This window comes from Phalangium opilio, unplaced genomic scaffold (genome assembly GCF_054372755.1).
Source record: "Phalangium opilio isolate 3A_F unplaced genomic scaffold, DU_Popi_V2 ptg000045l_1, whole genome shotgun sequence".
In the NCBI taxonomy this organism is placed as follows: Eukaryota; Metazoa; Arthropoda; class Arachnida; order Opiliones; family Phalangiidae; genus Phalangium; species Phalangium opilio.
This window is the reverse complement of record NW_028324168.1, coordinates 7,933,779-7,945,546: the sequence shown is the minus strand read 5'-3', so window position 1 is coordinate 7,945,546 and position 11,768 is coordinate 7,933,779. Positions and strand designations below refer to the sequence as shown.

Below are 11,768 nucleotides of genomic sequence, written 5' to 3'. Positions count from 1 at the left end.
GAACCGGGGACTTGGTCGCTTTCCTCCCATTCCTCCTTCTTCTGATCCCTCAAGGGTATTAGGGATGAAATCCGATGGTTTCCACGCTTCCGTCGCTGCTCTATATACATTTCTCCTTTTCCCGCGCAAAATCTCGCGAAATGGAGGGAAAGAACGTGTCTTCTCTGTCTTAATAAATAAATATCCACATGTGTATCGTATACGAACTGCTGCTGCTACTGGAAATCCCTGGTATTGGATCTTATCTTAGTCTCACGCGGGGCTGCCTGTACCGTATTACATATCCTTTTTCAATATAAATTACGAATTTCCCCAAGTATTTGTATGGGTTTGATTTGACGGGATTGGTTACGCCAAGTTTTGGCGGGTTTCACTTACAAACTATAAATATACGGAGTGATTGATACCATTAAGGTAGTGAGGCCCTATGGAAATACGAGTAAAGGTTGACATAGCACGGGAAATTAAGTATACCATACCCACTGAGAGTTTTCATCTGAAGCACGCAAAGTAAATGTTAAATCAACATATAAATTTTTGGGACTAATGCATAAACATTAACTTTAGCTAGGCCTTGGCTTAGTTTCATAACGAACTTAGTGATATCGTGATATCACATTTTGTTTTTATTATAACCAACTAAAGCCTATCCCGATCTTTTCTTCCTACTCTACATTCTGAAAACGGAAGTCATCTTTTAATATCAGTTCTCTCTCTCTCATATTCCTCTTTGAATCCTTTCAACCGGAAGTAGGTTAAATCGAAGTCAGCTGCAGTCATGAAAGCATTTTTGCAGATTTCTATTTCCTTTCTGTCCTATTGTAATATGATTCATTCAAAAATGTTCCTACTTCCCAATTAATTTACTTCCGTTTTCACCAGAAGTAGAACTGGAACCCACCAGATCTCTCTTTCCTCTTATTTCCGGGTTGTAAAAGTTTCCAGCCCCCGACCGATTTTATGTTTCCTAAAAGTTTTCCGCGTGAATTCGAGATGGGTGGGAGCTACTAGTGACTCTCGGTATTTTCGGTAACGAATCGGATAAATATTCCGAAACTTTCCAATTTCCGTTTTAATCCTTTGGACATGGAACTCCGTAGAATCGCCGCGCATCGTGTTATGTTAGAATTTGGAAAGCTCGATAGATTTTTGATGGGTTGGGAAGAAATATTAGATCAGATTACGTTCTGGCTGCGTTTTACGATCTTTTCCTCTTTATTCTATTAAATTTCGATTGGCCAATGTGATCCTAGCACGAAATTTCGATTGTTGTTTTGTTTGGTTTAGAATTACAGGATGATAAATTGATGGGGATGGCTGCCAAGTACTAAAATTGTTTAATTTGTTTCTATTGTTCAGATTTATCTTTATATCCCAATTTATCTTTTGACCTTTAACCTTACAAAATTTATAGTTTAGGGGAGTATCAAGGGTTTATCTGGCGAAGTAATTGGTTCATATTATGTAATTCAAGAAAAGAATCAAAAACCTTCAGTCAATTTATAGTATGGTAGGATTCTATAGGAGGAATTTTACTAAATTTCATCATTTCAGAGTTAAGCAGGAAAACCCTCATTTAGGGGCAAACATCCCCATATATTCTCAACGGGCGCCTGTAGAAGTGTTTCACACGCTAAGCACCAAAGTATATAGGGGAAGACATCTTGTAGGGGCAATAAACAAAAAAGGTATATTTTATAACCCTTTAGAATTTTTTTGAAGCGCCCATCTTGAATATTACACCCTGACGTAAGTTTTTCATGTAAAAGATATAAAAAATAGCCTTAATATATTATTGGACGATTGCCACTACACTAGAGTGTCGTCAGGTCCCGCATTTTTTGACCCTATTTTGTATAACGCCGGTTTCGAAATACACTCTAGTTGGAAACTTCTTCTACGCTTTCCCGCTCGCCTGCCCGACCGGGTGGAAGGGTTTTTGAGAATTTGTTACACGCCGGAAATTGTCCGCGGGTGTGAGAAGAACTTCCGTTAGCGCGCTAAGAAAGTCATTGCGCGACGGGCTATAGAAGTTGCTCGACTTGACTAGCCTTTGCAGAAGAGGGTAAAAATCTGTGAATGATAGCGTTTTGCGAACTTGTGACGTACAAAAAAAGGGAACGCGACCCGTTTTTGGCGTTTCTCGAGTTTTTTTCCCCAGAGATTCTATTGATTAGTTTTGAAGATGTTTTTAGGAGACATTGTTAGAGGTTTTTAGTACATGAGATAGATGAGAACTTACGTGGCGAAGTTTCATCCTTAATCAATGAAGATTAAGATAACTTTGAGGAATAAACGTCAACCATCTCCTCTAAATTTAGAGTTGGAAAGATGTTATTTTTTTATCTGGAATTCTAGAACGACTATAATATAATAATAATAATAATGCGAAATATATATATTTTACACTATAAAATTTCTATTCGCTGAACGCGCTAAATTTTGCAAGATATTTTATTTATAGACGACTGGCGTCCTCGACTTTGAATGTAATTTTTATATAGACTGCATTATTTATTTCCTTTTAGGCCTATAAGAGATACGCTCTTTGAACGACTCATCGAAATTTCTCTTTTAAAAATTTAACTACGTTGAAAATTCAAAAAAATTATGTAAGCCTTATTTCGTATTTAAATATTAGTTTTCGTTAGGCTTAGCAAGATTGAACTTTGAACTTTATTATATAAAATTTCACGAGCCTCAAAGCGATATTTCTAAAAAAGAACTAGGCCTAGGCAATTGTTTTACTGCACTCTTTGAAAAATCGAAATAGGCTTAAATTTTGATGAGGTTTTTTCGAGCGTTAAAATACTAGTTTATTAATAGCTGAATGATTCTGAGTATTTACACTTGTCTTTCTTTATCGGATAGGGATTATAGGCCTAAAATGTATTTATCTTTTTTTAGTCTCGCCAACTCCTTAATATTTTAAAGAAAAATGTCTCTTGGGTAGTGCACTCTGAATTCTAGAGCTAGGTTAGTTGGTACTAGGCTAACGTGAAAAATCTCTCCGGAGGAATAAATAGGTCTCTTATCTGGACACTCTCAAAGCTTTGTCATCTCGGCGTCGTCTTAAGTCGCTCGAAGCGAGTTTGTAGCAAACCCTAGAGAGCAATAAGGTCTTACGAGATAAGCTATTTATGGCTATAAGCACGCTTGCCTCTGGCTTAGCAAATTTTGTAAAGTTTCAGACAACTTTCATCTATTTTTTCCTCTACCTAGGAACATTTTAACTTTTTTTTATTAAAGTGAGTAAATGGAAAGTTCTTTCATTATTATATTTTAATGGATAAATCTACATAACCATACCCTAAGAAAATTTATAATTAATCCTATCCAAATTCAAAATAGTTAACCCCATAAACGTGTTATGTCATTTATCTTCCCTAAAGTGAACAGTAATTGAAACTATATAAAGCAGACTCTTCATGTCGGCCATTTTAGGGTAAGATTTCAATCACATTAACCCTTTTTTATGAAATAATCATATACATAAAAAATAACGCGCCTTAGATCCATCTCAAGTGATGTTTTCTACGTGTACCAGCTGAGAAAATGTCCCATAATTTTGGGTAAAGAGCTATGTATCCATTGAGGTTCAGAGGTTGTATCTTTCTCTGTTAAAAAAGTACTTGGGTTGGGACGGACGGGACAAGGAAAGGGACTACGGCTCGAGTACGGTACGGTTTTTTGACCGGGGAAAGATCGCTTATAATAACGACTAGAAGATCTAAGCCTTACTTTTTTTTTGGTGGAGAAAAGGGAGTTAAGAGTTTTTTGAGGGTAAGAGCGAGAGGACAGACTAGAGAGAAAAAAACTGGCCTATAACAGCAGCTGGGATCTATGATAGCGTGTCTGAGTTGGCTTCTGAAAACCGTTAACACCACCACGGTCGGCTTGCCCCGTAACGCACCAATGCCCTCCGTTGAAAACCATCCTCCCCTTTCACTCGTCAATGCTATACCGCTAAGCCTTTTTTAAAAGAGGAGCAGCTAGGCCTAGCGTGGTCTTTGAAGCCGCTTCGGAATAATCTTAACATAGGATATAGGGATGCGTGTAGAGGAGAGGAAAGATGCCGGTGGTAGTACGCTGTGGTAGGGAAGAATGTCAGAAGGGCTATAGTCGGGCCTAGGTGCTAAAAAAAAGACAATTTTTAAGCCCATCTTGGGTAGCCATATCTGGAGAAGCTAATGCTGACTGCATTGATGGTGAAAGCACTTTCAAAATTGCAATTCTTCTTTCATTTTGCCAAAGACCATATAGAAGACTAAGATGTTTGTTTAGTCAGTCTATTTTTGATTGGAAAGTGAAGTTAAATAATAACAAAGGGTTGATTACCCAAGTAGCTTGTACCAAGAACCAAACTTTACTTTCAAGGGGCTCTTCTAGTCCATATATTCTTTACACATCGCATTTGAATCATAACAATGATCATTCTAATTGATCACCTCGTTTGTAGTTGCAAGGTACGACTTGTTTCTTTTTTGTACAAGAGCATCGCCCAAACTTGAAAAAAAAAATAAAATAAAAAGAAACCTTCTCGGACGTGGGAGAAGCAAGAGGCTGGAAATTCCGGCTTTCTCCAAAACATTAGATGATGCTCGGCTTCATCTCAGGGTCCAGGGAGCCGTTTGGGTTATAGGGTGTCAAAAAGGTGTAGGCTAACTCTACTGGAAATGCCGTTGAGCTAGGAAGGACTATAAAAACGACGTAAAACGTCTTTACACTAGCGGCGGTGCAACGTTTTGGAGAATATTAGTGCTTCTAACAAAGGGCAACCCTCTCACTCTAGAATTGCTATCATTACGTGTGCTTTCAGAGGCTCGTGTGGTGATTACTTTCCTTTAAGAAGAAGTAGCTATAGAAGATCGAGAAATATACGATAGAGACCAGATGAAGGAGATAACCTATATCCTTTTGCTCATAATCGTAAACACTTTATCGGGAGGTCTGCGCTATAAATTGCTTCCCTCGTCATTAGTTTACCCCAGGAACCCATATAAGACCCGAGAACACACGAAAGCCTTCTTAGGTATCTGTGAGCTCATACGGTAGCTTGCGAATATGACGGTGATGTAAGGGTACCTGGAATTTAGGGGAGGGGTATGTTAGAGCACGGAACCAAAGTCAGCAGTAACTCTCTTAACTTCAATATAGAAAGACAGACAAGTATGACTGTAAACAAGGCGTCGCGAGATGCCAAAAGTATAGCCCTCCCCATTTGTATTGATTTTTTTTTTTGGTCAGGGTGGTTTGATGTATTTATTCAATATTCTTTTGATATTAACCTCAACTTATCTAGGAGCCATTTAAAACCACTGGCACTGTCAACATGAAGGCTTAATATCAAGTTATTTTTTTGAACATGCCAGTCACAGCCCATAGATGGCTGTTTATATGTAACCCCCAAATTATTAGGCTTTCAAGGTACCATCAAATAATAAGACAATTGAAAATAATTTCCATTCATGTTTTTATTTAAAAATAAAACATTTTTGTTTATACATCGGCAATGGTTACTTCAACCTCAACACCAGGTTCAATACTGATGGAAGTAATTTGCTTGACCTTTTCGGGTGAGCTATGCAAATCAATGACTCTCTTATGGATTCTCATTTGAAAACGATCCCAAGTCTTTGAACCTTCTCCACAAGGTGTTTTACGGGTGGTGATACGTAGGACTTTCGTAGGCATCCTTACTGGTCCCTTAACCTTCAAACCCTCATCCTTGGCCTTCTTGATTAAATCAGCACACACTATAAAAAGAGTATTCAAGCTTAATTACTTCTTCATAACTTAAACTAATTTAACAGTAAATAATAATAATAATAAGTAAAAAACTAAACTTACCCTTTTCCAAACTGCGCACATTTCGGCTGGTTAAGGTGATACGAATTCGATGGATGGGTGAGATTTGCGCATCATCAAGTTGCTTTTCCTTATAGGCTGCCTGGAAATTAAGTAATTTAACAGATTTAGTTAGTTTAAATTAAAATTTGGTTATAAAAACGACGCTGTGACTACGTCCACGTGGTCGAACAAAGGCCAAGGCTTAGCGCGTAAATTAAACTACCAACCATTTAAGCTAAAATAAGTACTTTAAGAAAGCTTAACTATTCAAACCAGCGTGAAATAGTTGTTATGCTCACCATTTTTAATTGAAATTAATCCTCTGGCCGACTTAATTAACTTCGAACGAAATTAAACAGCGGTGAGCCAGAAAACTTGCGTTCTGAACCAGCTTCGCCAATGGAAGAAATCTGATTCTCGTCCTATTTCCGGTACGGGTATTCTGGGCAGGGCCGGAAATAAGCATAGGACACTGGATATTGTCCAATAAAATTTTAAAATTTCCCATAAATTTTTAAAAAACCAAGGAAGGGGGTCACTGGACGGTTGACCAGTAAAATTTTCCGAAGTTTTGATAGCTTGACTAGGAAGACGCGACACAATTTTTGCGCGCTCCAGTGGACAATGTCCTATAAATTTTCCAGTCATGGGGGCTTGAAGGAGAGAGTAATGGAGTGGAAACCCCCATACCTTAAGCGTTGTCTTTGTACCCCCACCTACGGCACCATAGTCCTCCCATCATCCCCAGCGGTTAGGTAGGGTCGTACCGGACGAAATTGTAAAGGACGCTCCCTCTATCTCAAAAATAGAAGCTAGTTCTCATTCAAATAAAATGGCGCTACGTGGCAGCACTTAGCAATCGCCTACGGAATGGTAGGGGCGTGCGCGAGGTACACTGGGAGAGATATGGTGCCGCAGGTCGCCCATCATCATTTCCAATCCATCTGACTCCCTTATCCCTGATGGGGGGTATCACTGGACACATGTCCTATAAGACATTTTTCTTATTTCCGGCCCTGATTCTGGGAAATTGGCGGGCGCAGAGCCTCAGACTGCTCAGTATCAGGAAGGGAAATAAGCACTGTGTTATTTGGACATTACTGCACTCTGCATGAGTAATTAAATTTTAATTTAACGCGTTAATAAATGGAGTTAAATTAATGAAATAATAAAAAAAACTAAGAACCCAACCAAAATAAATGAAAATTTTAGTTTTTAAAAACTTATCTGCGAGTCTGACACTGACGTCATTATTTAATAAGGCCAATCAATCAGAATTAATTATAAATAAATAATTACTCAGGATGTTAATTTTAGGAAATGTAGTTTATATTATAAAAATGACTTTATTACAAAATAGATACAAGTTCGCAGTCGCAGTCGCACAAAGCAATAATTAAGAAAATATAAAGGATGTTTAAAATTTAAAAAAAGAAATTCAAATTCATATTCATCAGTCAAAAATTAATTGTATAAATTTAATTTACTCTATAACTATGACATCTTCGTCTTCCATTGATTTAGAAACAGTAATGTCACCATTATCTTTTATCTTTATCTTCTTTTTATTAGGACAGCCTGATTCTTCATCACTGGATTTGGATTTTCTCTTTTTAGAATTGTCCTTATCACAAATAATTTTTATTTTATTTTCATTTGTTAATTTTATTTCCTCTTCATTTTGAAGGACAGTTTTAGTTTTTGCGTCATCCTTTAATTTTTCTTCATTCCCAATTTCTAAATCCTCAACGTCACTGTTTTCACCGGCTACGGATAGAAAAAATTAAAATTACGAGATAAACTTAATTTTCATTAAATTTCAAATTTTAAAAACAAATTTAAAAATTTTCAAAAAATTTCAAATTTTAAAAACTAATTTTCATAAAAATTTCAAATTTTAAAAACTAATTTTCATAAAAATTCAAATTTTAAAAACTAATTTTCAAAAAATTTCCAATTTTAAAAATTTTCAAAAAAATTTCAAATTTCAAAAATTAATTTTCAAAAAATTTCAAATTTCAAAAATTAATTTTCAAAAAATTTCAAATTTCAAAAATTAATTTTCAAAAAATTTCAAATTTCAAAAATTAATTTTCAAAAAATTTCAAATTTCAAAAATTAATTTTCAAAAAATTTCAAATTTCAAAAATTAATTTTCAAAAAATTTCAAATTTCAAAAATTAATTTTCAAAAAATTTCAAATTTTAAAAATTAATTTTCAAAAAATTTCAAATTTCAAAAATCAATTTTCAAAAAATTTCAAATTTCAAATTTTAAAAACTAATTTAAATTTTCAAAAAATTTCAAATTTCAAAAATCAATTTTCAAAAAATTTCAAATTTCAAATTTTAAAAACTAATTTAAATTTTCAAGTTATTATAGAAGATCTAACCATTTTTCAACAGATTGTTAACATCATCTTCCATTTGACTATCATTCTTTTCATCTTCATTAATTTCATTTTCATCTTTCTCATCTTCATCATCCTCATCATCACTTGACCCCTCCCCCTCCTCTTTTTCAGAACTATTTTTCTCATCATCACTTTCATCTTTTGGTTCTTCCTTTAACTGAGCTTGTTTCTCCGTAAATGTTTCAATCAGCTACAATATATTTATTATTTTAGTAAGATTAAGATTCATCCCTTAGTTTTTTTGTACGATCAAGAAGAAGAAGATTAAGAATAGACGACCTCATTCATCTTTTCTTGACCTATTTCATTATTTTTCTGAAGTTTCTCCTTTAATTCAACATCTTTACTGGCAGGATCTTGATCCGAATCATCATCGGGTAAATAAGCGACTAAGGATTCTTTAAAATCAGTTTTTCTTCTAGATTGAAGTTCTTTCCCTACATCTTCAAAGACTTCTCTAGCTGCAATTTATTAAAAAATTAATATCCCTAATTACTAATTAGTAATTAATCTAAACTCGTTTAGATATTACAGACCTAATGATTCCACCGCTTTTTCTGTTAAATTTAATTGAGAATCTTGGTTGGTATTCTTAACAATATTAAATATATCAGTGAAATCCGGAAACCGCGTTCCTTTATCTTTATTAATGAATTTTTGAACTCTTTTGTTGATTTCTGGAATTCTTGACCCTATTTTAAAGATTTTTTAATTAATTACTTTTGGGTCCATATTAATTACCTTAGTTTAATTAATTAATTATTATCAGGGTTCATACAACTTTTGGAAAACAAATTTCCCTGAGTTTTCCAGGTTTTTCCCCATATACTTCCCTGAGTTTTCCAGGTTTTTCCCCATATACTTCCCTGAGTTTTCCAGGTTTTTCCCCATATACTTCCCTGAGTTTTCCAGGTTTTTCCCCATATACTTCCCTGAGTTTTCCAGGTTTTTCCCCATATACTTCCCTGAGTTTTCCAGGTTTTTCCTGTATATGGAGCCAATGTTAACGAAGGAGGGGTGGGGGGCAAATAGGACTATAACATACTCAAAGGACATCCCCGTATCTCTAATAGAAACAGAGTTATGAGCCTCCAAAGATTAGTGTAATGTTAATCCTATGGAGGGTATATTTATGAACAATTTGCTTAATTACTCGGCCCCTGTTTGTTGCAACCCTATGTTCTTAGTATGGTTAGATGAGGGCCAAATATCACAATAACATATCCAAAGGACATCCCCGTATCTCTAATATAACCAGAGTTATGAGCCCCCAAAGTTTAGTGTTAATCCTATGGAGGGAATGTTTATGAACATTTTGCTTAATTACTCGGCCCCTGTTTGTCGTAGCCCAAAGTTTTTAGTATGGTTGGATGGGGGATAAATTGGACTATTACATAATCAAAGGGCATCCCCGTATCTCTAGTAGAACCAGAGTTATGAGCCTCCAAAGTATAGTGTAATGTTAATCCTATGGAGGGTATGTTTATGAACATTTTGCTTAATTACTCGGCCCCTGTTTGACGTAGCCCTGAACATTTTCCTTAATTACTTGGCCCCTGTTTGTCATAGGCCTAAGTTTTTAGTATGGTTGGATGGGGGAAAAATTGAACTATAACATACTCAAAGGACATCCCCGTATCTCTGGTAGAACCAGAGTTATGAGCCTCCAAAGTATAGTGTAATGTTAATCCTATGGAGGGGATGTTTATGAACATTTTGCTTAATTACTCGGCCCCTGATTGACGCAAATTTCCCCGATTTCCCTGAATTTTGCTAAAAATTCTAAATTTCCCTGAGGTTTTTGTCAACTATTTATTTCCCTGATTTTCCCAGGTTTTCCCTGATTTCCAGTCCAGGTTTGTATGAACCCTGTATTATATACCATTATAAATTAATTTAGAGTGAACTGCTCTTCCTGTTGAGTCACTTTTGTTTTCCAGTTTACAAGCTAATTTGTACAAGGACATATATTTTTGTTTGAGCTTCTGTTCGTAAATATAATGAGAATTATCCTCCTCCATTTCTTCCAGGGATAATTCCTTTGTCTCTAACTTTTTAATACACCTTTCTAGTTTCTAAGAACATAAACACAAACCAAAGATTCAAGTTTATCCCTTGACTTTGTTAGTTTGAAATCCATTACTTGTAAAGCTTTGTAAATTTTGTCGAGCTTTCTTTGAATTTTTTCCGGGTTTTCTAAATTGTTAGAAGAAGAAGAAGAACCTTTTGCATTTGCATCACCATTTTCTGGTTTTTTTATTTTCCCTTTAGACATTTCCGGGATTTTTCTATTCTTGCAACGATTAATTTCATCAAACATCTCTTTTATGTAGACGAAAAAATTGTCCCGGTCATTTCTCATTTTACGAAGCACTTTTTCACTTTTATCAATGAATTCTAAAGATGATAAGTACTCCTTTGGACACTTTCCCGCTTTTTTACGTAATTTTTCAGTTATTTTATCAACATCACTAAGATCTTTAGGTCTACAATAAGCTCGAGCATCTTTTAAAAAACTTTCAAGAATGTCTAAATCTAAATTTTTTTCATCTTTGGCTAAAGAATTTGAAGTAGAGGGTTCTGTCATGTCTATTGGCATAATTGGTTCAGATTCTGTCCATAAATTTGGGGCTAAAGAATGTGTTTCTATAATTTTAAGTGGGATTTCTAATGTTGAATCAATGTCCTTCTTTGAAATAATTGGTGTAATGTTTTTAATGACATTTGGTGATAATCCAAGATGGTCTAGAAATTCTTTGCCATTGATTTCCTTCCCCTGAAAACCCTAAAAAAATATCCAAATTCTAAACTCTATATAATTATAATATAATGAACAGGGAAGCGCAAAAAGAAGAAATTAATTAACGAGGTAAATTAATTTTTATAGCATATACAATTTACAAAACACGCGCTTCTCTATGTGTAACTATAACCAAGCTGAGTTAGGCTTAGGCTTAGGTCAATATTAATTTATTAAAATAACTAAGTATACTTTACCGTTGAGGCTCCCTTTAGTTTCTTTTCATCAGTATCTTCTTCATCATCTGATGATGACAAAACTATAACATCAATTTTGGCGTGGTTTTTCCCTTTTTCTGTTGATGTCAAACTTGCTACGGACGCTGACCTATTCAAAGAGGTTTCCGCCATTTTAAAAATTATTTTATTGTTAACTGAAACTCTGAAAGAAATTTGATTGGTTGTCCAACTATTCCATTTGCCCCCTACCGCACACTGCCCACTAGGTGGTCCAACTGACCAATTTAATGTTTGCGCTAATTGAAGTTATGATAATGAGTCTAAGGACCACAAACTTATTAAAAGCAGATTTATTTATGCCATTTTTCTTTGGGCTACACCCTCACTCCCAAAACCCATCCCCTCGTAACGAATATACAATTTCCATGGACTAATTTTATTGTAGGAGAAATTAAAGATTCCCCAATAATGTATTACATAGTACCGAGCCTCCTGAAATATTACTCCATGGGAACACTTTGCTGGC

The 11,768-nt window shown here is 35.1% G+C and overlaps 2 protein-coding genes and 1 long non-coding RNA gene across 4 annotated transcripts; 1 reads left to right on the top strand and 2 right to left on the bottom strand.

The window, feature by feature from the left end:
- The first annotated feature begins 3,291 nt into the window (after window positions 1-3,291).
- On the top strand, window positions 3,292-5,554 carry LOC149677244 (uncharacterized). Its single transcript, XR_016366606.1, has 2 exons — window positions 3,292-3,445; window positions 3,514-5,554. It is a non-coding gene; the product is annotated as an uncharacterized LOC149677244 (long non-coding RNA).
- Window positions 5,456-6,300, bottom strand: RpS20 (ribosomal protein S20). The gene is made up of 3 exons (XM_089838274.1): window positions 6,150-6,300; window positions 5,851-5,950; window positions 5,456-5,756 (listed from the first exon to the last, which is right to left on the bottom strand). The coding sequence occupies exons 1-3, from the start codon at window positions 6,150-6,152 to the stop codon at window positions 5,500-5,502; spliced, it is 360 nt and encodes a 119-aa protein (XP_089694400.1). The 5' UTR covers window positions 6,153-6,300; the 3' UTR covers window positions 5,456-5,499.
- Window positions 6,301-7,157: 857 nt separating this feature from the next.
- Window positions 7,158-11,439, bottom strand: LOC149677242 (uncharacterized). Of its 2 annotated transcripts, XM_089838269.1 has the most exons (7): window positions 11,261-11,439; window positions 10,407-11,048; window positions 10,146-10,338; window positions 8,800-8,955; window positions 8,543-8,724; window positions 8,243-8,453; window positions 7,158-7,617 (listed from the first exon to the last, which is right to left on the bottom strand). In XM_089838269.1, the coding sequence occupies exons 1-7, from the start codon at window positions 11,411-11,413 to the stop codon at window positions 7,334-7,336; spliced, it is 1,821 nt and encodes a 606-aa protein (XP_089694395.1). In that variant the 5' UTR covers window positions 11,414-11,439; the 3' UTR covers window positions 7,158-7,333. The 2 variants fall into 2 exon arrangements, with proteins under 2 accessions (XP_089694395.1, XP_089694396.1); XM_089838270.1 differs by lacking the exon at window positions 10,407-11,048.
- Between the last annotated feature and the right edge of the window lie 329 nt (window positions 11,440-11,768).